Below are 27,175 nucleotides of genomic sequence, written 5' to 3'. Positions count from 1 at the left end.
CCAGACACAGCAAGATCCTGTCACATGGACCTCCAGACACAGACTTCAGGGCCTTCTTTTGCACCTTCAAACAAATGTTCCCTTTGGAATTGTGGTGCCAGCTATTTCCTTACTCAAGTTGCTTTAGCACCCAAAGAATCAGTGTGAGGAACCCAGGGGAGAACAAGGAGGGAACATATGCCTGGCGCTACCGCAGACACTCATCAGCATAAATTAGGTGTTCAGTAAGTATTTCCTTGTTTCTCTGTAATTAAAAAAAGTGAACCCCAGGAAATCAAATATCGTATTGCTTTACTTCATTATGTTCCAAATCAGTTCCCCTGCCCCCCAATCTTCTGCAAGCAGACCTCTAAGAGAACGCTCTAGATGTCGTCCTCACTCTCCGTCTGTCTGGTCCCCAGGGGGCTGGAGAGTGGGCGGAGCAGGACCTGAGTAGCAACACTGAGAAACACTGACCCTCCCACACAACTACCACCACAGTCTGTACCTTTCACTCTATGAGTAATACGCCACGGCCACAGGCAGGGGGGAAATAACCAGAGTGAAGAAAACAAAGGGAGTAAAAGTAAGAGAACAGAGGGAGAAAAAGGAATAACGGAGGACACACGTGCTAGGGAAGGCTGAACTCTCCTCGTGGTAACTGTAGATTTTGAGCCACTAATTAAGCCACGTGGCTTCAAGAGTTCAAGTAAATTTATGGGAGCAATGGGAAGACTTATGTAAAGCTAGTCCAGGTAATACCTGCTGGGAAATCGGGCCAGTGGTCGCCAGAGCTGAAAACACAGTTGAGAACAGTTATTTATATTTGTTTTTATCTCATCATCTTATTTCTGTTCTGGGTATGTTTTATCATATACATGACATATCAATACAGTAGTCGTACATGTATAAAATTTATAAATAAATAAATATGCCTATAGTAGGGGGCGTATGCTCAAATATTTTCTACTGATGGGGGGTACACGGTCACAAGAACTTGGAGATCACCTAACCAGCAAATCATTAAAGACTCCACCATTCTGCCTCGCAAGGCCTGGGCCTCGCCAGGGGCCTCTGACAGGCTGGCTTAATGGAGGAAGAAAAGGCAGCTGCCTGCTGGGAAAGCCCCTCTCAGTTATTCTCTAGTGCCTCGTGTCCTTTTAAAGGGTGAAATTACTTGCATTTGAGTGAAACAAAAAAATATTATTATCACGACTGTTACTATCTAACCCCCTAACCAGCCTCAAGGGAAGTCACATTATAGTGGGTCCACCCTATACAATTGTGGTCCCTGAAAAGCAAGGAGGGACTGGAATCCACTTCGTGCCCTGCTGACCAAGCCATGTGCGTGGAGAGGGGTGCGTTGGCTCCAAGGAGAGCCTTTTACCAACTGTCACAAAGGTACTGTATGGATCAAAAGGAGCCCTTTTTTTTCTTTTGCTTTATTTGCATATCATTTTCTCATTGATTTTGTTTTCATAAATACAGTTTATTGCTTGTTTTCTCTTAGTCGAATAATATTTTTGAATGTCCAATCCCCGAAGAGTGGTAGAATGGGCCTCTGGTTTCAGCAGGCGTGGCCCCTCAAAACACTTAAAAGCCGAAGATCATTTTCAGCCCACGTCTCAGAGATGCCCTGAGATCGTTTGACGAGGTGGGTTGTTCCACACAGCAAGCACTAAGCCTCAGTCCAGTCTCTGTTGGGGACAGCCTGTTGCCTGGCTCCTGGGACGTAGCCTGTCTCAAATGGCTCCACTGGACATAGCCATCCAGCCATGGGAAGTTCCATTTCACTCAGCCTGAGACCACAGTGGAATAATGCAATTCTGAATAAAGCCACAAGCAGTCATAGATGTCCACATATGTCCCCGCTCACCTTTATCTTCCCACAAATCCCACTGATTTGTTTACTGGGAAATATGACGTTTTCCCACAAAATGTGCTCTCCTCTTAGGGAGTGATTTTGCTTCCCAGTCATCAGGTAGCAAGGAGAAAGGGAGAAGTGTTGGGCATTTGTGGCCTGCTTCTGCAGTACTCTTGGGACCCTCAGGCATCAGTCTTGGGCTCCTTCACCGATTTGACAAATTCCTTGACTTCTTCCTCCAAGGCCTTGTTCCTCCTCTCAACATCCTCCCGGCAGCGCTCCACATTGCGGAGGCTGATTTCCAAGGCTGCAGAGTTCTTCTTCTCCTTCTCCAGTTCTTCACTGAGCCTCACCACCTTAGCCCAGACATCGTAATTTTCCTTCTCGAGGCTATGAGGGAGGAAAGAAAAGAATGAAAGAATTGGCATATTCCTAGCCCTTTTTTTTTGGTCAATGGTTGCTTTTCCCTCACAATCTCCTCTATTTCCCTTTCCACATCACAAGACCCACACCCAACCTGTACCTCTTATTTATGTCCCAACCTCCATGTGAATACTTCCCAGGAAACCTGAGTTCCCAGAGCATGTCTGAGCCCCTATTTTGTCATTTAACACCATCCTGTGACATCTCATATTATTGTTTTTATGTCATTTTATGTTTTGTATCTTCCAGATAATAAAGTCTTTGGAAGAAGGGACCGCTTGGACCACCTTTTATATATGTATATTTTTAACCCCACAGCACCTTGCATCTGTCCTGATCAACAGAAATGTTGATTGACTACTAAAGCCATATTCCAGATTCCGAACACATTTGTACAGGTGAGAGCCTTCTCATCTTGTTTCAGTGGTATGTATGGACCAGTGCCTTCTCTTACTAAGGGAGTCAAACTTTGGAGAAGTACAGGAAACTTCTCTTTGTGAGAAGGAGTCCTGACAGTCCCGGCAGTCCCACCCTTACTTCTGAATCTTGCTCCAGGCGAAGAATCTATTGGATTCTTGAATTCAGAGGATTTTCAATGTTACTGGCCCAAATCCTATTTTAGCCCCAAGAGCCCCTCTACCAAGCCACGCTGAATTAACTCTTAGGAATAAGAGTATGTACATATGCCTTTTTTTTTTTTTTAAGCCAAAAGAGAGAATTTTGGGCCTGTGGGGACATTGTGTGATTGAAAATTTGTTTCAGAATTTCATTCTGTGAGGTATTGTATCCCTGTTTCTTCAGTGACCTGACCATTTTGTATGGAGACTTGAGTTCCCATTTGAGCCCATACTTGGCTTCTGTTTTCAAGCACTTTGGCCCATTCTGCATGTCATGGTCCCTCTTCAGAGTCTTGTCTACCCCTGCCTATCTCTTTTTAAAACTAAATTAGTCTTATTCCTTCTGGTCTTCCCATTACAAATCTAGTTTTCTTCTCTGAGTTTTGGAGGACATCTTGTTTTGGGGGACATCTCAAATGAGACACTGTCCTATATTGACCCCTGGTTCCAGTGAAGAGGTAAGATCTGAGTGAGCCCAGGAACTGGCTGGGTTAAGATCCCAGCCCCACTAATGATTAGCTGTGTGACCTTTAGGAATCTTTTTATTCTTCCTGAGCCCCCATCTCTTCTATAAAATGGGGATATTATCTATTTCACAGGATTGCTGTGGGGATTACATGAGGAGATATGTTTGAAGCATGAAGCTTACACACTGAGAACTGCTAATTCTCCTCCCTCTGCCAAGGATGGGAGGCCACCTGATGGTGGATCTGGAGGACTTTATTCCATTCAGAAGGAGTGGCTGCCTCTATGGCAGCTAGTTCTTTCCCTACTCTGTCAATGACATTCATGTTAGAAAATAGTGGGAGTCTTTTCTGGGGCTGCTTTGGTCACTGCCAAGATGTCAAACAAGACTTGTAGTTCTACAAATGATTAATTTTAGGTGCTACATTTTGCTTCTACAAGGGCAGCTCACTGTATTAAACAAAGAATGAAGGCAAACAAAAGTCTTCCTTTCATGAACCCGAGTCTTTTTTTTTTTTTTTTTTTTTTGGTCAATGGCTGCTTTTCATTAAATTTTTATATTTCAATTAGAGTTGACATTCAGCATTATTTTATATTAGTTCCAGGAGTAGAGCATAGCGGTTAGACATTTATATAATTTACAAAGTGATCCCCTTGATTAGTCTAGTATCGACCTGGTACTATACATAGTTATTATAATATTGTTGACTATATTCCCTATGCTGTACTTTGCAACCCCGTGACTATTTTGTAACTACCAATTTGTACTTCTTAATCCCTTCACCTTTTTTCACCATTTATTGAATAGGTTTTCTTTACCCCACTGTGTATTCTTGCCTCCTTTGTCAAGATTAATTGGCCAGATAGGTGTGGGTTTATTCTGGGCTCTCTATTCTTTTTCTTTGACCTATGTGTCTGTTTTTATGCCAGTACCTTGCTTTTTTTTTTTTTATTACAATAGCCTTGTAGTATAGTTTGACATCAGGTATTGTGATACCTTCAACTTTGTTCTTTCTTCTCAAGATTGCTGTGGCTATTTGGGGTCTTTTGTGGTTCCATATAAATTTTAGGATTCTTGTTCTAGTTCTGTGAAAAATGCAATGGTATTTTGATTGAGATTGCACTGAATCTATAGATTGCTTTGGGTAGTGTGGACATTTTAACAATGTTAATCCTTCCTATTCATGAGCACAGAATATGCTTCCATTTATTTGTATTTTCTTCAATTTCTTGCTTAAGTGTCTTATAAATTTTTGAGTACAGGTGTTTTATCTTCTTGGTTAAGTTTATCTGTAAGTATTTTTTGAAGCATTTGTAAATGAGAGTGTTTTCTTAATTTCTTTTTCTGATAGCTCATTATCAGTGTATAAAATGCAACCGATTTCTGAATATTAATTTTGTATCCTGCTACTTTACTGAATTCCTTTACCGATTCTAATAGTCCCTTTTAGAAATCTTTAGGGTTCTCTCTATATAGTATCATGTCTACTATAAATAATGACAGTTATACTTCTTCCTTTCCAATTTAGATGACTTTTATTTTTTTTCCTGTCTGATGGCTGTGACTCGGACTTCCAATACTATGTTGAATGAAAGTGGTACAAGTGGTCATCCTTGTCTTGTTCTTGATCTTAAGGAAAATGCTTTTAGATTTTCCCCATTAGGTACTATATTAGCTGTGGGGTTTTCATACATAGCCTTTATTATGTTGAGGAATAGAAGTTCTCTCCATCCCAACTTTGTTAATTTTTTATCATAAATGGATGCTGGATTTTGTCAAATGCTTTTTCTACATCTATTGATATGCTCATATGAATTTTATCTCTCAATTGTTAATGTGGCATATCACATTAATTGATTCGTGGATATTGAATCAACCTTGCATCCCAGGAATAAATCCAACTTGATGATAGCGTACGATTTTTTAAATGTATTGCTGAATTTGGTTTGCTAATATTTTGTTGAGGATTTTTGCATCTATGTTCATCAGGGATATCAGCTTATAATTTTCTTTCTTTGTAGTATCTTTGTCTGGTTTTGGAATCAGGGTAATGGTGGCCTTGAAAATGAGCTTGAGAGCTTTCTTTCCTCTTGAATTTTTTGGAATAGTTTGAGAAGAATAGATGTTAATTCTTCTTTTAGTTTTCAGTAAAATTCACCTGTGAAGCCATCTGGTCCAGGACTTTTATTTGTTGTGAATTTTTTGATTACTGATTCGATTTCAATAGTAGTAAACAGTTGGTTCATATTTTCTGTTTCTTCTTAACTCAGTCTTGGAAGATTGTTGTTCGAGGAATTTATCTATTTCTTCCAGATTATCCATTTTGTTGGCATATAATTGTCTATAGTATTTTCTTATAATCCTGTATTTCTATGGAGTCTGTTGTCACTACTCTGCTTTCATTTCTGATTTTATTTATTTGGGTCCTCTCTCTTTTTTTTTCTTGATGAGTCTGGTTAAAGGTTTATCAATTTCGTTTATCTTTTGAAGAACCAGCTCTTGATTTCTCTTATCGTTTGTACTGCTTTTTTTTTTTTGTCTCTATTTTATTTATTCCTCCTATGATTTTTATAATTTTCTTCCTCTACTCACTTTCGGCTTTGTTTGTTCTTCTTTTTCTAGTTTCTTAATGTGTAAGTTAGATTGTTTATTTGAGATTTTTATTGTTTCTTGAGGTAGGCCTGTATTGCTGTGAATTTCTTTCTCAGGACTGCTTTCGGTGTGTCCCATAGATTTTTGTTGTGTTTTCATTTTCTTTTGTCTCAAGGTTATCATTTGATTTCCTCTTTAATCTCAGTATTAACCCATTCAGTGTTTAGTAGTATGTTATTTAGCCTCCATGTATTTGTGGAGTTTTCAGTTTTCTTCCTGTAATTGATTTCTAGTTTCATACTTGCGGTGAGAGAAGATGCTTGATATGATTTCAATCTTCTTAAATTTATTGAGACGTGTTTTGTGGCCTGACATGTGGTCCATCTTGCATTCAATTTTAATTGCTAGCCTTTCTGGATAGAGTAGCTTTGATTGTAGGTCTTTGCTTTTCATCACTTTGAATATTCCATGCCAATCTCTTCTGGCCTGCAAAATTTCTGTTGAGAAATCAGCTGAGAAGAATGTATATTGTGCTTCTTTGGGGTGAAAGGCTCTAAAAATAGCAATTAAATCCATTTGGTCATGTGTGTCAGTTAAGGCCACTATTTCCTTGTTGATTTTCTGTCTGGAAGATCTGTCCATTGGTGTCAATGGGATGTTAAAGTCCCCTACGATGACTGTATTATTGTTGATCTCTCCATTTGTGTCAGTCAATATTTGCTTTGTATATTTAGGTGGTCCTATGTTGCATGCATAAATGTTTAGTAGGATTATGTCCTCTTGTTGGATTGAGTCCTTTATCATTATGTAATGTCCTTCTTTGTCTCTTCTTACAACCTTTGTTTTAAAGCTTTCTATCTGATATAAGTATTGCTAACTCAACTTTGTTTTTGTTCCATTTGCACAAAATATCTTTTTTCTTCCCTTTATTTTCAGTCTGTGTGTGTCTTCCAATATGAAGTGGTTCTACTGTAGACAGCATATGTATGGTTTTCTTATCCAGTCAGTAATCTTCTGTATTTTGATTGGAGCATTTAATCCATTTATATTTAAAGTAATTACTGATAGGTACATAGTTATTACCATTTTATTATTCATATTTATGTTCTTTCCCCTTTCTGTTCTTCTTCTTAAAGAAGTCCCTTTAACATTTCTTATAATGCTGGCTTTGTGGTGATGAATTCCTTTAGTGTTTTTCTGTCTGGGACACTCTTTACCTCACCTTCTATTTGAACTGATAGCCTTGTTGGGTAGAGTGGTCTTGGTTATAGGTCCTTACTTTTCATCACTTTGAATATTTCATGCCAATCTCTTCTGGCCTGCAAAGTTTCTGTTGAGAAATCAACTGACAGTTTTATGGGAGCTCTCTTGTGAGTAACTAACTGCCCTTTTCTTGCCACCTTTAGGATTCTCTGTTTGTCTTTAACTTTTGCCATTTTAATTATGATGTGTCTTGGTGTGGGCCTCTTTGTGTTCATCTTGTTTGGGACTCTCTGTACTTTCTGGACTTGTATGCCTATTTCCTTTGCCAGGTTAGGGAAGTTTTCATTCATTATTTCTTCAAATAGGTTCTCAATTTCTTGTTTTCTCTCTTCTCCTTGATGCAATCTTATTACGCTTGATGTTATTCTAGAAGTCCTTGAAATATCATTTTTTAAAATTCTTTTTTTCTTTTTGCTGTTCTAATTGGGTGTTTTTTGCTACCTTGTCTTCCAAACCTCTGATTTAATCATCCGTTTCACCTAATTGACTGTTGATTCCTTCTAGTGTAGTCTTCATTTGTTATTATATTCTTCATTTCTGACTGGTTCCTTTTTTATGGTTTCTATGTCCTTTTTTTGCTCTCTCTTTGTTGAAGTTCTCACTGAGATCATCTATTCTTCCTGTAAGTTCATTGAGCTTATAACCAGTATTTTGAACTCTGTATCTGGTAGGTTGTTTGCCTCTGTTTCATTTAGTTCTTTTTCTGGAATTTTCTCCTGTTCTTTCATTTGTGACATGTTTCTTTGTTCTCTCATTGTGGCTGCCTCTCTGTGTTCATTTCTATGGATTAGGTAGATCTGCTATGTCTCTCAGTCTTGGCTAAATGTCCTTATGTAGTATGTGCCCTGTGTGTCCCAGTGGCGCAATCTCTTTGATCACCTGAGCCAGGTGCTTTAGGAGTGTCCCTGTGTAGGTTGTGTGTGCCCTCCAGTTGTCATTGAAGCTTGATTGCTGTTGGCACATCTGTGAGTGGGACTGACTCTCAGGCTGACTGGCTATGAGTATTGGCCATGCCTACAGCATATGAGCTGCTGTGCGGGGGCTGACCCAACAAATGGGATTCACCCCAGCAGACTCATGTGCCTATTGAGACCACCCTTTGGGTGTGCCACTTGTGGGGCTAATCGGGTGGTGTTCTGTTGTGGTCTGACACCAGCTTCCAGATGTATTGGTACTGGGGCCTCTTGGGAGGGGCTCCCGTGCAGGCCAAGGTAAGCTGCTACCTGTGACTGGCCCCAGGACTACCTGATAAGAACTACAAAGCTATCTGTGGTTGCTCACTTCTTGTGCTGAACCTTGAAGCACGTGGGCAAGGCCATGCTGTGAACCAAGGCTGGCTGCCACTAGTACTGGGATTGAGACAGCTCAGCAAAAGGCTCAGGGAACCCAAGTCCTCCTGAGGCTGTCTGCCAGCTGCCTAAAAGACTCAACAGCTGAAAGAGCCTTGGGTAGTATGTGAGTTGACTGAAGTGAGGTTCCAGGATGGGGCAAGTAGTGTTCACCAGATTAATGCAGATTCAGAATTGGTTTCAGTGCTGAGCCTATAGCCCCTCACAAAAGTCTCAGATGACACTGACGCCAGCCACTGCCTGCCTTAGGCCTGTGAGACCTTGAGATTATTCAAGAAATACTGCAGATCAGGTTGGGGCTAGTTTTCAGCCACCAAAAATGTTTCCGAAGTTGCGAGCCAAGGCCTGTTGATTGTTGCTGAATGAACCTGAGTCTTAATGGACTGAAAAATACCTATAATTTGAAAACCCCACTAGTTCACATTTCACTCTGTCATGATTATTGTTAATATGGGCTAAGCTGGATTGAAGTTTTCTCTCATGGAAAATCAGTAGTGTGAAAAAGATATCAAGGACATAGTTTATCTACCCAAGAGTGCAAATTGTATCCATGCACCTTAGGGATGTACATGAAATTGTGTTAATGGCCACGTCAATGACCTCCTGCTTTCCTTTGCCCCTTATAGACTGAGCTCAGTGGGAAGCTAGTAATTCAGTGAAGCTTCAGTCAAGTCAAGCTTTCCAGGATCTCTGTCTTACTCAGTCTTTAAGGTGGCTAACAAGGCCCTATGTGCTCTGGATTCTTGCACTTCTCTGCCCTCTCTCCTCTTAGTTACTTCCCTCTGCTGCAGCCCACCACTGCTCTTCCTGTGCATGAAATACCAGACCTGCTCCTTTCCCAGGCTTCTGTATCTTTGGTTCTCTCCATTTGGCCTACTCTTCCCCCATATGTGGACCAGACTCATTCCTTCGTCCACTTTAGGCCTTTGTTTCAATACCACCTTCTCAGTGAGGCCTTCCTGACCACTCCGTTTAACACTGGAACCCCCATATTGAACTCCCCAACCTCCTGCCTTGCTTTATTTCTTTCTATGGCATTTTCCATCATCTGGCATAGAATATATTTTCATTACTTATTTGTATTGTCTGTCTGTCCCTGCAAGAAGAAAAGCTCTATAAGCACAGAGACTTTTGTCTTTCATTCATTGTTATTCCCTAACAATGGCACACAGAAGATGCTTAATAAGTATTTTCAAACTAGATGAATCACATTAACATGAAAAAATTTTAAAGTTCCTCTTAATTCATTAAACCGTGTTGATCCTTAAAGAACCACTATTTAGAAAAAGTTGATTAAGCTACGTAAGCTACATACTTAACTTTTCACGAATTTAATTTAAAACTTGGAATTTTCACTAATTTACTCATCTCATCACTTCCTTTATCCTTTTCCTTATTAGGTCCAACTTCTACAGATTACTGTATCCTCTAAACTGAAGGTTTATAATGGCACTTCTTTGGCAGATGATAACAATCTCTACTGCTTTAAAAGATGGAAGGCAAGTGGCTCTCCTCCCCTCTGCATATGACTTACTTTTTAATCTGTTCTTCATACATTTTCTTCTGTGTTTCTATTTCCTTTTGCAGCTCCTGAACCATCCTTTGCAAAGATTCAAGTTCTTCTTCTCCAGAGTTCTTTGTCCCAGGCCCAGTTTCAGAGGTTGGGCTAGCAAGAGTATCTTTTTTTGAGTCACAGGCATGGAAAGAAACTGCACCTGCTTCATTCCCAGGGGACTCCGGCAGGGTAGGGACATTATCATAGGTGGAAGTCCTCTGGATGTCGGAAAAGTTTGGCACACCTTGAGACAGTGTTCTCCTATGCCCTTCCTCTGCCTTCACCTCTGAAGAAGGTGACCAGAACTCATTTTTAAAGATCTCCACTTTATTGCTGTTGGCGCCTTGAAAAGCTGCTGTCAAGAAGCACTTCCGGTTAGGGAGCGTCTGAGTCCTTTTTCGTGACTGCAGCTTCCAATCTCCTGGCTTTTCCCTGGGGGGTTTACTACCATCTCCTAGACACCCGTCATTCGGCTGTTGTCCAGTGGGGCTGGTTGCTTCTGAGTCTTTAGTCTATAAAAAAATGGCCACAGATGTTACATGGGTTTTTCCAACATATGTCATGCTCCTGAGATAAAAATTAGAAATTGAAAGAAAGTATCTCCTGACTGTAGACCTATGAAACTTTTAATCAGAAGACAATCACATCAGTTGATTACCTACGCGGCATTTTTTTAAATGGCATTGCACTTGAAGGAACTCATACTCTAGAGGTAGAGCACTGACGAAAAGCATTGTTTGTTTGTGGTAAAAGAATTATAAACTAGGATTCTTTTATAACTCTTGAATGGGGAGGCTTTTTTAGCTGTGACTCAAAATCCAGAAGCCATGAAAGAAAAGTTTGATAAATTCAAACTACATAGGTTTCCATGACCCCCAAAACTAAAAAGATCAAAATTAAAACAAATAAATCACCACAGGCTAAATCAACAGAGAAATGACAAACTGGCAAAAATGTTTGTAATGACAAACTGGCTACTGACAGCAGGCTACTTTTCTTAATATATAAGGCTCTTAAATATTGAAAAGCAAAAGACCAATAACTAATATAAATATAGGCAAAGAAAAAATCAGATGATTCACAGAGGGAAATGCAACTGGCCCTTATACATAAAAGATGTTTGGACTCTCTTATAATGGAATAAACTAAAAATTAAAATTACCAAAATATCAGTTCATACTTATCAAACGGGCCCACCCCCCAAAAAATTTGACAGCACACCTCTGCTGGTGAAACTGTAAGGAAACAGGTTATTTTATGCATCGCTGGTGAAAGTAAAAGCTGGCAAAAACTTTATTTGATAATTTTAATAAAAATTTCATATTACAAATTTATTTACCTTCTGACTTAGCAATACCACGTCTGGGAATTTAGCCCAGAAATACATCTGCCTGTGTACAAAATGAAGCATGGTCAAGATTATTCATTGCAACCTCGTTTGGCATACAAAGAAGTAAAAACAACCTGTTTATTTATAGAGGCTAGTTAAGTTGATTATGGTACATGTGCAGAATCTAACACTATCCATCTGCTAAAAATATGAGGTAACATGAGGTAGCTTTCTATGTATTGTCCTCAAAAAGTCTCCAGGATATAGTGTTAAGTTAAAAAATTCAAGATACAGAGTGGAGATTGTGTGTGTGTGTGTGTATTTGTAGAGAGAGTATGTATGTGAAAGATTATGTTACATTTTATGTAAAAAGGGAGGTAAATGTTTACATTCATATCTGCTTATATTTGCATAAAAGAACACTAAAGAAAAATAAAAAACAAATACTAAGACTAAATTAAGAAAAAATAGAAAATCTGAACCAACTGCTTACTACTAACGAAATCGAATCACTAATCAAAAAACTCACAACAAACAGAAGTCCTGGACCAGATGACTTTGGCTTCACAGGTGAATTTTACTGAAAACTCAAAGAAGAATTAATATCTATTCTTCTCAAGAATAAGGAAAACTCCCAAGCTCATTTTATGAGGCCACCATTACCTTGATTCCAGAACCAGACAAAGATACTACAAAGAAAGAAAATGATAGGCTGATATTCCTGATGAATATAGATGCAAAAATCATCGACAAAATATTAGCAAACCAAATTCAGCAACACAGTTAAAAAAATCATATGCCATCATCAAGTTGGATTTATTCCTGGGATGCAAGGTTGATTCAATATCCGCGAATCAATTAATGTGATATGCCACATTAATGATTACGAGATAAAACTCATATAATCATATCAATAGATGCAGAAAAAGCATTTAACAAAATCCAGCATCCATTTATGATAAAAAAAATCAACAAAGTGGGAATGGAGAGAACTTCCATTCTTCAACTTAATGAAGGCCATGTATGATAAACCCACAGCTAACATCATACTTAATAGAGAAAATCTAAAAGCATTTTCCTTAAGATCAGGAATAAGACAAGGATGATCACTTGTACCACTTTCATTCAACATAGTATTGGAAGTCCGAGTCACAGCCATCAGACAGGAAAAAAAAAAATCATCTAAACTGGAAAGAAGTAAACCTGTAATTATTTACAGTAACATGATACTGTATATAGAGAACCCTAAAGATTTTACAAAAAGAACTATTAGAACAATACAATGCGGTAAAGACAATCTATTCAATAAATGGTGTTTGGAAAACTAGATGATACATGCAAAAAATGAAACTGGACCACACTCTTCCACTACATATAAGAATAAACTCAAAATGGATAAAAGACTTAAATGTAAGACCTGAAATCATAGCACTTCTAGAAAGAAACATAGGCAGTTAGCTCTCTGACATTGCTCTTTTTTCCTGATATATCTCCATGGTCAAGAGAAACAAAAGAAAAAATAAACAGATGGAACTACATCAAACTAAAAAGTTTTTGCACAGCAAAGGAAACCAGCAACAAAACAAAAAGACAGCCTACCAAATGGGAGAAGATATTTGCCAATGATATATCTGATAAGGAGTTAATATCAAAAATTTATGAAGAACTCATGCAACTCAACACCACAAAAACAAACAATGCAATTAAAAAATGAATAGAAATTCCTCTAAAGACATATAAAAAGATGCTCGATGTCACCAATCATCAGAGAAAATGCAAATTAAAACCACAATGAGATATCACTTCACACCTGTCAGAATAGCTATCATCAATAAATCAACAAACAACAATTGTTGACAAGGATGTGGAGAAAAGGGAACTCTTGTGCAGTATTGATGGGATTGCAAATTGATATAGCCACTATGGAACACAGCTTGGAGGTTCTTCAAAAAATTAAAATAGAATTACTTTTATCACAGCAAGTCTACTTCTAGGTATTTATTTGAAGAAATTTAGAACATCGATTCAAAAGGATATATGTACCCCTCTGTTCACTGCAGTGTTATTTACAATAGCCAAGATATGGAAGTCAACTAAGTGCCCATCAATAAATGATGAAGAAGAAGTGGCACATATATACAGTGGAATATTATTTGTCCATATAAAGTATGAAATCTTACCATTTGCCACAACATAGATGGACCTAGAGGATATTATGCTAAGTGAAATAAGTCAGACAGAGAAAGAAAAATGCCATATGATATTACTTATATGTTTAATCTAAAGAACAAAATAAATGAGCAAAACAAAACAGAAGCAGACTCATAGATACAGAGAACAAATGATGATTGCCAGATGGAGGTTGGGTAAAAAAGGTAAAAAGTGTGATTAAGAAGTACAAATTGGTTGTTACAATATAATCACAGGGATGTAAAGTACAGCATAGAAGGGAAAAAACTAATCAAGGCAAGAAAGGATGGGGTGGGTGGAGACAGAGGAGGATGCAGAACTTCTCACTACATGTCTTTTTATCATATATTTTTTATTTATTTTCAACCATGTGTATGTATTGCATGTTTTAAGTTAAATTAAACAGAAAAAGAGAAGTAAAAAAGAGCCCGAAAGGTAAAACCAGAAAATTAGGGCTCAAGCTCTTCCTGTAACCTTTGTAGCTAATCACATGCTTCAGCAACCCCATTTGGGAGTCAGAAGTACCTGGGCCTTGAGATGAGAACTAAATCTAAATTCCATTCTGTAACATTCTAGGATTGTCACCTCGTGCCAGCTGGTCAACCTTCCTGAGACTTAGGTCATCACCCATAAAATGTGCATGATAAATTCTGCCCTACAGAGTAAGGGTGAAGACTCAAAGGTGATCTGTTTAAATTTCCTAGCATAGTACCTGCCCGTAGCTGCCCACACTTTTAAAATCGATAGCAGAAACCTGGCAAGTGAACATAATCATGGCTACTCTCAAGGACTACTAGGATGATTCCATTATATGAAGTACAAGCATTTCTAAATATTAATTTAAATTTCGGGTGTTAGTAAGATGCCCTGTGTCCAGATATCACCTAAGAAAAATCACCACCACTACCACTACCTAATTATTTTTTCAATTCTTTCTTAATCATCCTCAGGATTAACAGTACTCTAGGTAATTCACATTATCTGGTTAACTCAAAATTTTTAATTCATTTCTTGGTCACTACATAAAGAAGCAGTCTGCTATATAAAGTTCACATGTTCTTTTCTTTTTTTTTTTTTGAATATCTGTTTCTATAAATATATAAAAATATTTGACCTTTGTAAATTATTGCCCTCAAATAATCTAAATTTCAGAGTCTGCAGAGTTTTCTGACATTAGGAACGTGAGTCCCAACCCTTCAGCGCAAACGAGGGGGTGGACATAGCTGAGACAACTTATCAGGGAATGAGAAACATTACACGAACACATTGCGTACTCTGAGAAAGAAATCACGTTTCATGGGTTAGCAGGAAACCAGTTCTCTCTGGACTTTGACCCAGAATTTTTAACAACCCTCACTAAAACATTTACAAGGTGGTATATCTTTTCCCCCATGAAACCTTCCCCATTGTATTCCAAAGCCCGCTTGTGGAGTGGGCTTCAGTGAGGAGTCCCATTGCTCGGTTGCCTGGTGATTGGCACACACGTCACTAACCCCACCTCCTGGATGCTAAAAGAAACTAGATTTTGAAAGAGGCAAAGCTTTCAAGATGCATTCAGATAAGTCTGTATCAACTGTGCCCACTGCCACAGCATCATCTAAAACTCTCCAAATTCCCACCCCCAAAATAGCTCTTAAATGGAATGACCTGGGCTAAAGGAAGAGTCAGGTGGAAGAAGAAAGACTCTTTGCACCTTACCGTGTTACTGAAGCTGTCTGTCCTAGAAATTGGGGCATCTTCAGTGGCATCCCAGCCCACAGAGCTTCGAGCCACTGGAGGTTTCTTGGGGTCATTTTTCTGGGCTGGGGGTGACAGAGGTGCATCCTTGGACTTGGGGAAGAGGACTTCATGGTCTCTGATCATCATGGTCATTACTCTTTGGATCTGAGGAGTACCTGAACAAAGAAGAAAAGGATTTATAGTACAGGACCATGGGGCAGGAGGCAGGAGTCCTCAAGGGTCTCCGTGCTTGGGATGTTTCCAAACATGGCTCTAAAACCACAGGACCCCAAAGGACCTCCTTTTGCTCCTCACAGAAACCTTCTTAATTGCTTGGGACAGGAGACTGTGGTGAAAGGGATGGGATAAAGAAGGATGTGAAAGTGGGGCAAAATGGTTATTTTCAGCCTACGTTCCATTAGATCAGTCTTTAATCAGGAAATAAGCAATCTAACAGAGAAAAGATGGAGATACCTATTTCTCCCAATGTGATTCTCAATATGATATCTGATTTCTTATTGCACACATAGTGAATACGTGACAGGCATATTGCCTCCCCAAATTCATGTCAGACATCAGTCCTCTATGCCAGGACTTTTGCTCACTGAACCAAGACAACCTCAGAAGCCTTTTCTATACAGCTTTAGAAGTAGCCATTTTGTGACTTGGCTTATCAAATGAAACTTGTTTGTTTTTTTCTGGCTAAGGGTATTTAGATGTAATAAAAGATCAAGAAACACTAGCTAAATTTCTGTGCTAGCTTATTGTACTGTGTAACCATTGAGTAAATCTTTAACCACTGCCGTGATCTGAAAAATGGACACAATTCCTGCCCTGCCTACTTCACAGGCTATTTTGCAATTCAGACAAGATAACCACTCGAAAAGGCGTGGGAAATTGCAGATCAGTGCACAAACATAAGGGCTAGTGTTATAACTGCTGTTACTTCCTCTGTGTCTGCCTTCACCACAGGACCAGCCGTACCTTTCATGATCACAGCAGGGTCTTCTACCTTCGACCTGATGAGATTCACACCAATCACAGTAGCCAGATTATCCACGCTCATCTTGTTAACAGCACAGTTCAGCTGGATTTCATGTAGGAACCTGTGGGCAGCCAGGAAATCCCAGAGTAGGAAATAAATAGTTGCCAGAAGGAAGCACTTCCGGGTACCAGTGAGATCTCAGGGATAGATTCCAACTCTTTCCTCCTGATCTCAGGAATGGGATCAGCCTGCTCTGCTCACAAGAGTTTAGCTTCACCCAGAAAGTTTCAAGATCAAGGAAGAAGAGAAACCAGGAGCGGCCTGCCCAGCTGTGACGGTGGCTTTGGGCTGGGAGTAGAGAAGGGAGTCACACTGGCGGAGGCAGGATCCAGTTCAGAGAGCTGGGAGGGGACTAGAAGGACTCAGACCGGTATCTGACTGCTCCTTTTCCTGCTTTTATAAGCTTACCTCCCAGGCTTTCAGCACCCATCCCACCCAAGTCTCCAGAGAAGAAAACTTTATTGTGAGATCTCAGAAATAGAAATCCGCAAGGCCTCCTTGCTCAATAATTAACAATTTTTATTATAATTCTACCTGTTTTATGGCTTGCAGTTTTCATATTCACTATTTTAAAAAATACTGAACGGATCAACAAAGGATTTCTAAATACTTTCTCTAAAACCCATTTTTTTAGTGGATAGGCTGAAGCAACATAAAATTTCAAAGAGAGAACTTATCAAGTAAGTTGGTGGTATGTCCAAATAAGGAAATGTTATAGAATATTATGGAATTATTTAAAATCCTATTTAATGACATAGGAAAATGCTTGCAATGTAACATTAAGCCCCAAAAAGCAAGATACAACTATATATATATATATATATATATATATATATATATATATATATACACACACACACACACACACACACATACATACATACATATACATACATGTATATATACACATACATATATATGTGTATATATATATACACACACATATATATATGAAATAGATATATAATTCCAATTTGGTATAAAAAATTGTTTCACTATATTTATATTGATGTATGTAAAAATCTATCATAGAGAGAAAAATGTCCAGAAGGAGACACGCCCAAGTGTTAATAGTGATTTTTGCTGGGTTGTGGGTAATTTTTATTTATTATTTACAGTATGTTGCATTTTCATGGTTTCCAAATTAATAATCTGGAAACTACATATATATATATATATATATATATATATATATATATATATATATATATATACATATGTAGATAGATAAATTTCATCTCTATTTGACATGGAGATGCAGGTTCCCAACTCACCCACATTTGGGTCAATCCACATGCTATGTATTTCCACAAAGATGACACACAGCAGGTCCTCAAAAAGGGAAATAGAAAGAATGGCCTGGAATAAATGTCTCTGGGGTGCTAGCTTATAGCCCAGAGTCAAGAAGACAGAAGATAATTTTAGAAACATTGTAAGGATTCTGTGTTCCACTGCATGTCCCAGGACTCTGGGCAGTGCTGGGAAGGCCTGAGGAAGAAGCATGTACATTTTGTGTGCCAACGAAATTTTCAGGAGATCCTTCAAATTAGCTTGTGGATATAGGAAACTACCTTGGAGCTATGTAAATAGAGTTGACCTTCCAAAGGTCTGGACCAGAATCTCCAAGTTCATAGGATACCCTTTCCTCCTCTAACCAGGGGCTTCTTTCTCATGTGGCTGAAAACTGTGGAGCTAATACCAAGGACTCTCACCTGCAAATGTAGCTCAAGAGGCTGTAGTTGTCTTGAGGAAGGATGGAGAGCTGCTTCATCAACTCCTGCTGAGCCTGGAAAGAGATTTTTAACTCTAGTAAAATGAACGTGCTCACTTGCTAGTAACGAGACCCTGGAATATAAGTGGTATGTCTGTGCAGAAGCAACACTTTGGCAGTCACTCTTGTTCCCAAAGTTTTTTGTGTGTTTTTTAATAATTTTTTATTTTAAAAAGCAATAAATTCACAAGATCTTTGCAAAAATGTATGGGATGCTCATTGTTTTTTGTGCGGTGTATTTTAGTTTGCCTGTTATTATGCCCTCTTACCCGACTCGGGGATACCCTGAGGCAAGGACTATTTGACAACTCATCCTCACAATAATTATTTGCTTAATAAATGTTTAAATGTAACATTCCAATAAAGATTGGACTATAACAAAATACCCTTTGCAAGTCACTTTAAAAGTAGCTGGAGATGGAGGATGCTTCTGAGAAGGGTTTCAGCAATATGGCCTTGCTGAGACCCGCTGGGACATAAGAGCAGGCTGACCAATCTGGAGGGCAGGTGAGAGGTCAGAATGTTTTAGCTTCATAATGACCATGAATGTCAGAGACAGTCATATAAAAAATGCATGTGCCAGAGGGAGGAAGGACAAAGAGCGACAAACCCTACAAAGAAAAGCTCCCTGCCTTTCTTTTCTCTGGCACATGCATTCTTTATATGTCCGTGTCTGATACTCATGGTCATCATGGAGCTATTACATTCTGACCTCTAACCTGTCTTTCAGTTTGGTCAGTCTGACCTGTGTCTCATGTCCCAGTGGATCTCAACAAGGCCACATTGCTTGAAACCCTTCTCAGAGGCATCCTCCTTCTCTTACTAATTTTTAAGTGACCTGGGGGGTATTTGATTATGGTCCAATTCTTTATTGGATTGTTATAGCCCATGAAGGCCATCACCATAATTGGCTTCATTTGCCTTTTGTTGCCAAGGAAGTTCCAGTTTGACAAATATCTCACCAAAAGGTATGGGCCTCCTGACTCACTGTTGCTTGTCTACCAGAATAGTGTTCAGTAACCATCACTTTCTTCCAAAGCAGGACAACTAACTCTAATAAGATACCAACCTTTGCTTCATCTGCATTCATGAGCTGTCCGCAGAGTAAAAACCCCTCATACTGGCTCCAGGGAACCACGGGCTCTGGGAGGTCTCGGAGGTAGAGCTTTAACAGGGAGGCCACTGTGTGCACATCTGTATCTCTGGAAGAAAATAAGCAATGCTTTTTGGAAGCAAAATTCCAGAATTCTCCTTACCTCCCCGTTGGTGATCTACTGAATATAATCTCAGGTTTCAAAGGGGAGTTTTACAGAGGAGTAGAGTCTGATAAAGGTGTAACCGACTAAAACATTTTTGCTAATTCTCCCTTCTGGAATAATAACTTTCTTTCTTTATCTCTTCCACCTAACTGTCTCAAAGAAAAGTTGATGATCTGCTTTCTCATTAAACCTCCAACCGTTTAGTTTTCATTGTTTTCTTCTTTCTCCAAGTCACTTAGCACCTCACAATTTAGTATTCTGTCCTTAGTGTCTCATTTTCACGTGATAACTCCTTTACCTCCGTGGTCCATTGATCTCTTTGATCCCTCAGAACCTAAAAATAGTTCTGAGAGTCACACATATATCCATGCAATCATTCATTCAATCAATAAGCATTGAGAAAACCTACTAGATGCAAGATACTATATCAGGCAGTGTGATTTCAGTGCTGAACCTGAAGGACACACAGAATACCTGACTTCCTAGAGCCACAGAGCTTCAGAAACCAAGTCATTGTAATACTGTATGGTTAGTGCCATGAGAGCGGAAGTCCAGGACCTGGGAGAATATGGAAATGTGGAAAAAGGACACTCAATGCAGAGTGGAAGAGCCATAGAGACTCTTCTGAGGAGTTAGAACATGTGGCGGGCAGCATGTGTATCAGCCTGGAGCATGGGGAGAGGAAGCCCTGCTGAAAGAACTCAGACAACGTTCATATGATTGATTGCCTGATTAGCTGAAAGAGATAGGGGTCTTCAGCTCAGCTTCTCTGATTTACAGCAGGAGTTGACAAGCCGTGGCCCAGGACCCAAATCTGGCCCACTGCTTATATTTGTACAGCCTATGAGCTAAGAATGGATTTTACATTTTTTAAATAGTTGGGAAAATAACTCAAAAAGAGAATATTTCACGACGTGAAAATTACATGAAATTCAAATTTCAGCACACATAAATAAAGTGTTACAGGAATACAACTACATTTGTTCGTTTTCGCGTAGTGTTTGGCTGATGTTTTGCTTTAAGAGCAGAGTTGAGTAGCTACAGCAGAAACTGTTTGGCTCATAAAACCTAAATATTTCATAGGTAGCCCTTTTAAAACGTCTGCTGACCCCTCCTTTATAGAACTATCGAATCTATTTTGCAGAGAAAACAAATCAGAATCTATCATATAATTGAAGATCATTAGTGAAGAAGTATTGATTTATTATACATCAAGAAAAACTGGTATTCTTAAGGGATGGTCCTCGTAGTATTTCAAAAGTCATGATGTAGTAAGAGGTTCAGATAATCTGAGTATCTCCCTGGTTTCAGTGATGTGAAATATAGAATCTGCTGGGTGGAGATACTTCCTGGAGAACGGGCAGGAGGGCTAGATTGGACAGGAGGAGAAGGAAGGTGTCTGAGGTAGCAGAAACAAGTACACCAGAACTTGACTGTAAAGCTGTCTTGGCATTTTGTGTAAATGTTTTGTTTGTTTTTGACAGCCAGTGGTTGGTGCTGTCTTCTAAACGGCTCCCCCGTTGTAGCCTGTGAACTCTGTACCTCTACAGGAGAATTCTGAGCTGGCACAGAGCCCTGTCTGTGTTCCACTGCTGCCCTCAGGAAATCGGGGGTGGGGATTCTGGAAAAGCCTTCCCTGCTGAGTCACCGTCTAAAAATACACCAGGCAAAGCCTTGTCAAATACATGAGAAGTTCCCAAGAAAATGTCAGAAAGACAACCAGCAGACACCTTGCAGGAGTGGCACTCTCCTGATGTCCCTGCATCACAGTCCGCACATGGTCTTAATCAGAATCCAGGGTCTCCTGTTTGACTGGGGCCTCTCCCTCACCCTACTTGCAATTGGTCTGCCCAAGCTCTTCAATTCTACTGTCCAGATGTCATAAAAATCCCTCTAAACCTCTCCCTGACTTTCCTTTCCAGATTTCAGAAGGACATCGTCTTTTGCAAGATTCTGCCCAGCCTCCTACCTGGCCTCCTGCCCCCAGGGTTCTATTCTTCGATGCACTGTCCCTGGCCTGCACAACTCCAACACTCAGAGCCCACCAAGAAAATGAACGTAGAAAACAAAGAATTTAAAATGAGAAAAACAACATAGATGATACATCAAAAAACAGAATATTTTGAAGAGAAACAATAAGAGAGACAAACTAATAGGTAGTTTAATCAAGAGAAACTAAGCAAAAATATCCAACCTTAGAACAGAAAGGGTTCATAACTACAGATACAGTATAGATATTTTAAAGTTATAATTAAAAACACAATTAGCTATATATTCATCTTAGAACACTGAAAGCCAGAGAAAGCTGCTGATTCATTTCACCAAGAAAATGAGGGTGCTTTGCCTGGCTAACTCCTCATTCTTGTTTATTGTGTCTCAGGTTAAATGTCATTTTCTTGGGGACCTCCTTAAGTCCACCAGACCATGTCAAAAGCCCCCTGTTCTAAATTCTCATAGTATCATCTATTTTTAATTTTTAGCACTTAACATAATGGAAGTTATACAGTTATTTTTTTAAATTTTTTATTCAATGTCTGTGCCCCATTAGAAATGGGCTGACTCAGATATCATTGTTATAGTCTAAATTTACTGCATTTTCCCTCAATTTGTTTGTTCCTCCAACCCAGTGAAACATTCTTAAGTGATATTTTAAAATCAAGGCCTAAGAGCAAGTCAGGAGCCAGGTGGCTTCTGAGTTCAAGCCCCGCTCCATCAGAGATTAGCAAAAGCCCCTTAGATGGCTCTGCCCTCCTCCCCTTGAAGCATTCATCTTATAATGCAGAATGTCTATGTGTTTCTCACAGAAATATAGGTATTGAAAATGTATTGGCTTTGTGGCTGGTTGATATCCAGCCCATTAGAGACTGGACAAAGAGATTTTTAAATTCATATTTATATGTTCAATGGGAGCCAGACACACCTGCACTAGAATCTATCAGATTAGAGCTCCTTTGTTTTTCTTCATTCTAGTGAGGCAATTTGAGGGATCTTGTGGTGGAACTGCAATATACCAATTGAGAAGATCTAGATGAGTCCCCACAAGAGTCATGTGGACCCAAGATTCAGTCTTAGGAGGAGCCTGAAGAGCCCTCCGTATTTATGATGGATGTATAAATGCTACCCCTCAGTTCTGGCAGTGGAGATGTGTGATCACTTTCTTCCTTCCAGCCCTAAATATTTCAGAGGAATCAAAGACCCTGACTCCGCCAGCCAAGCTGATTTTATAGATGCATGAGCTCAAGCCTAGGGCAGGTATTTGGTAAACCCACAAATCACCTCTCCTTTTCCTGGCTGACTGTTTGCATTGCTTTAGCAGCAACCCACCTGTATCTTTTGATCAACTCAAAGCTAATTAAAAACATAAGAAGAAAACTGGATATAAAGGTGGCGAGCTTAATTGAACAAGTACCTGATAATGAAATGCAATTTATGGTGCTGCTGAAACCTTCTTAAATTTGATGCCTATAACCTGCTATAATTCCAACAACAACTCCACCCATTGAATTCCTGTTAAAATACAGCGCCCTTGGTAAATTAACCTATTACATGCGAGGTCAGCAAAGACACATAAGGGTGGCCCAAACTAAGACAGTGCTGTGAGAATGGAAACAGATGAGTCTTAGAGAGTTCTTCAGAGGGAGAATAGACAACTTTGGGGATTGGAGTAATAGGTGAGGAAGAGGTGAGCAGTGAGACTGTCAACAGAGCATGACACTCAGCCATTCACCATTTTCCCAGAATCAGCCCTGGGCCCCAGTCTTAAATAACCTTATTTCAATCCTTGGAAACTGGATAGCATTCAGGACCTTCTTACTAAATCTTGGTTAATGGGCTGTTGATTTAGAAAGAACAATGGCTCTTTCTTGCCAGCAGGACAAGCACACACAGGCCACCAGGACAAATATTGCATAATAGGTAGCGAGTGTGCATTGTCAGAGATGGGGGTGTACTAGCTGAGTATGGCAGAGAAGAAAACTTCGACTAGGTGGCAGGAGGAGGTGGGGTGGGAGAAGAATGGTGGGGAGAAATGCCCTACACCCCATACGCCCCAAACAGGGCTGTGCAACTTCGACTCGAGAACACCAGGTCGCCAAGCTGTCAGTATGTACTCCTTCCATAAGGGCTCAGAACTAAGTTCAGAATTGGACAGTACAGTGGTCTCCCAAACTAATAAGTCCTGGTTTGGGCCACTTCAGGAAAGCTGAGAAAGACCATCGGAGCCCTTGGTTCTAGATATGGCTCATTCTCCACCACACCGAATCTGTTGTACAGCCAGCTCAGCTCTTCCGTGATCTTCATGTGCCCCGAAGGGTGGCCCTGGAGCTAGGTCCCATCTTTCTCCTCTACTCTGCACTTCTCCTTCCCCTATATCCTAAACATCTCTTGACTCTGCCCAGTAAGCTTATGTTCTAGTTCATGTCATCTCTCAGGTACTTGATTATCATACTCTCCTACCTGTGCTCCCAGATTCTGAATTATGAGCAAAACAAAAGGCTCTTTCTGTTGCAAGCCAGGGCTCTTGGGAGTGTCTGTGTGAGTCCCAGCGCTCAAGTGGAAGAGAGAGGTCCCCTCGCCCACCTGAGGCAGAGGGGAGGGCAAGGTGAGGACAGCGTACCTGTCAAAAGAGGGCCGCTCCCCAGCGTCAAAAGCATCTCTGAGCTGCTTCACTAGATTGTCCTGCCCAGGCAGTCGGAAGATGCCTTCTTCATTCAGGCCGTGCTCAAGGATGAACTCTGCACACTTCTCCACCAGGATGGGCACCAAGTGGGGGCCAAACTTCTGCTCATAGGCCACAGTCTCATCCAAACGCTGGCCGAACACGGCTGGGAAGAGAAAAACAGGACCTGACCATGATCCTGACTTCCGCTGGATGAACGGACAGGTCAAAATGCTTTGCCTATTTCTCGATCTTTTGTGTTGCCTATGACCTCAAAGGTTTTAAGGAAATGATACTAAACAAAATAGAGGAAACAAATCACCCATAGTATTTCCTAGGGCTATAAATTTGGGGTTAGAAATTGGGGCAGTCTCTGTCAGTCGTTTTCTATTGACACACATTTTTACATATTTAAAATAACAACTCACTTCTACTGAGAAATTATGTGCTAGGAATTATGCTAAGCATTTTGCATACCTTTTCTCATTTAATCTTGACAGCAACCCCATGAAGCGGTAGTATTGTTATACCACCTTACTGTTAAAGACATTGAGCCTTAGGGGAACCGATGAACTTGCCGAGGTCAGGTGCCAGGACATGGTACAGTCAGAATTCAAGCCCGGGCAGTAAACACAACAGAATGTGCTCTTAACCACAGCAGCAAGCAGGCCATTTAGAATTCTGCTTGTGTCATATAGTATTAAAGCACAACATTCTATCATATGGATGTCTCATAGTGTATTAAACCATTGCTCCATGGTTGTTTACTATGTTTTATTATTATTAACATGGCCACGGAGATCATATTCATTCACCTAGCAGAGTCCATGGGTTGTGTGAAGTGTAATGTATTATTTCTAATTAATCGCTTAATTAATTATTTGACATTTGGATGTATGAACATAGGCTTTTCATTCTTTTAAACTATTTCCTTAGGGTAAATTCCCACATGTAGAATTACTAGGTCAAATGGTTTGAACATTTTTATCACTCGATGGTATGCAAATTGCTTCTCAAAAATATTTTTTTTCTGAATTACGCTGCCTCCAGCAAAGCATGTGCGATCCAGCTCCACCCCAGTCCCATCGGCACGTGGCTCTGTACTTTCACCGCCCCAGCAGTGTAGCAAGGTTAGTTTACAAGTCAGGACAGTCACTGGCTACCCATTGTTTTCCCAACAGGCCCCCATGCCCTTTGTGTCCTGAAGGTTCATAAGATAGGTCCTGGCTTCAGCTCTTCAGCCTGAGTTTCCCTCTGTCATCATTAGGGTTCTGCTTCACCAACTACTTCTATTAATGGATGCTGGTTTCCAAAGCTCTATGATTTTCCCACGATTCTCTTTCTCTCTGGTTGGTCCCCTAGATCTAGTCTCTAAATAATGTGGATTCCACCTGCGAAGTGCTGTAATGAGTTCCTGAGTCTTCCATGTCTTTTCCACCCCCACCCACTGTCCTACGCCAGGCTGGACTCCTCTCCCTCCTATGGCTGTGTTTCTTCTAACATGTTCAAAGCTCTCCTGCCACTGTCCTCTCTAAACCACTGATCTACCTGAGCACATTCCTCTATTTTTAATAGTCATCCACTTCTTCCCCAATTGCCACAGCATTTTTCAAATTACTCCTCAAAGTCCTAGGCGACTCCTCTGCAGCCCCTCCCTCATCACATCACATACTGAGAGGTTAGGGCATCAGACCTAGGAGGAGCTGAGCAGGTGGATCTCTGCTTTCCCTACTCCCAACCAGACCTGCTGGGCTGTTATCTATTTTACTTGTATTTCAGTGAGACTGATTAAATATTTTTGTGAGTACAGTCTGAGAGATGGTGGTGGCATTCAGCTTGACCCCTATCGACCTTTCTGGCTGGACTTCCTGCTATGCCCCCAAAGGCACCTTGCCCTGGTGTTCCCAAAGCCCACAGTGCTCTCAAGTCTTTGTGCCCTTGGATGGTCTCTTCTCACTGCCCATTCAGTTCATTTCTCCCCTCCCCATCTACTGGATTTCTATTTGTCTTCCTTGGCTTAAAAGCAAATATTGTCACCTCTGCAGAGCCTTCCCTGACCCCAGGCTGAGAGACTCTGTCCCAACTCTGTGTACCTGTATTCTTCTCAAATACCCCAATCCCTTTCCACACTGCTATAATTATTCGTATGTCCCTGTACCCTCTGCACACCTGTAGGCTCCCTGATGCTGGAAACATGAGGATGGTCTCTTTTAATCTCCAGGGTTTAGCATAGGACCTGGTAGATAGTCAACAAATTTTGTTAAATTACTTAATGAATTAATTCATCTTTACATGATTAATGATAATTTTGGCATTTCTTTAGTTTAAACACTAGTAGAAATATCCTCGGTAGATGAATTCAGCTTTAGATCAACACTTATTGAGTGCTCTGCTATATGCTGGCAGCAGGCCACGTGGAATGAACTATAGAGACAAGGGAATGTAAGACGTGGTTCTTATGTTCATTCAGTTTATCACTGACTTATGAAAATGAAAAGACTCCATGCAAGATAATGAGAAACAATTAGAGAATGTCAACCCAATATGGAATTAGGTTCCCATTTGTCTGTGAAAGGAGCTGGATAGATGTTTTCACCAAATTGGAGGGAAGTTATTCAAATGATCTAACTTAAAGCATAGATCACATGATATTTGTAAAATTCCCTTTGAGGGGTCCAGAGAGGGACACTTCAAAAGGAGAGGCAGATGTATTTTGGAGCAGCTGAAAATTGGGCTCAAGGGGCCCACTGGACCTCATAGAGAAAGATCCTAAACATGATGTGACAGTGTACACAGAGACATCAGAGCTGTCAAATGTGAGCTCCATTTCTGAGGTCCCCAGGCAGATGCTCCACTTTGCAGGTAATCTAGAATCAAGCTCCTCCTTATACTCCTCTGCATAGACAGTTCTCTAACTTTTCTCCTTCTCTAAGTCTATCAGCCTTGGTGTTCATTCTCTATTCCTCTCATACTCCACAATCAGTCATTTCAATGTCAGTGTCACCATTTCCCAACACTCCTTTTCTTTCCATCAACTCCACTCTGCCTATTTCCACTACCCTCTCCACACCTTCATCAGGCCACCATAAGCTTTGA

At 40.1% G+C, this 27,175-nt stretch overlaps 1 protein-coding gene across 2 annotated transcripts in view; it reads right to left on the bottom strand.

The window, feature by feature from the left end:
- Window positions 1-1,503: 1,503 nt before the first annotated feature.
- ARHGAP25 (Rho GTPase activating protein 25) overlaps window positions 1,504-27,175 on the bottom strand; it is an 80,283-nt gene continuing 54,611 nt past the window's right edge. For both annotated transcript variants that reach the window (XM_039852447.1, XM_039852446.1), the window contains exons 5-11: window positions 24,038-24,245; window positions 19,233-19,365; window positions 18,105-18,178; window positions 16,332-16,453; window positions 15,327-15,523; window positions 10,088-10,620; window positions 1,504-2,233 (exon numbers count right to left, since the gene is read on the bottom strand). In XM_039852447.1, coding sequence (XP_039708381.1) covers window positions 2,026-2,233; window positions 10,088-10,620; window positions 15,327-15,523; window positions 16,332-16,453; window positions 18,105-18,178; window positions 19,233-19,365; window positions 24,038-24,245 — 1,475 coding nt within the window. In that variant the 3' untranslated portion in view covers window positions 1,504-2,025. The remainder of the gene's footprint in view (window positions 2,234-10,087; window positions 10,621-15,326; window positions 15,524-16,331; window positions 16,454-18,104; window positions 18,179-19,232; window positions 19,366-24,037; window positions 24,246-27,175) is intronic.

The sequence above is a fragment of the Pteropus medius genome, unplaced genomic scaffold (genome assembly GCF_902729225.1).
Source record: "Pteropus medius unplaced genomic scaffold, Ma_sr-lr_union100, whole genome shotgun sequence".
NCBI classification, from domain to species: Eukaryota; Metazoa; Chordata; class Mammalia; order Chiroptera; family Pteropodidae; genus Pteropus; species Pteropus medius.
The sequence above is the reverse complement of the archived record's forward strand: the minus strand, read 5'-3'. Positions and strand labels throughout refer to the sequence as shown.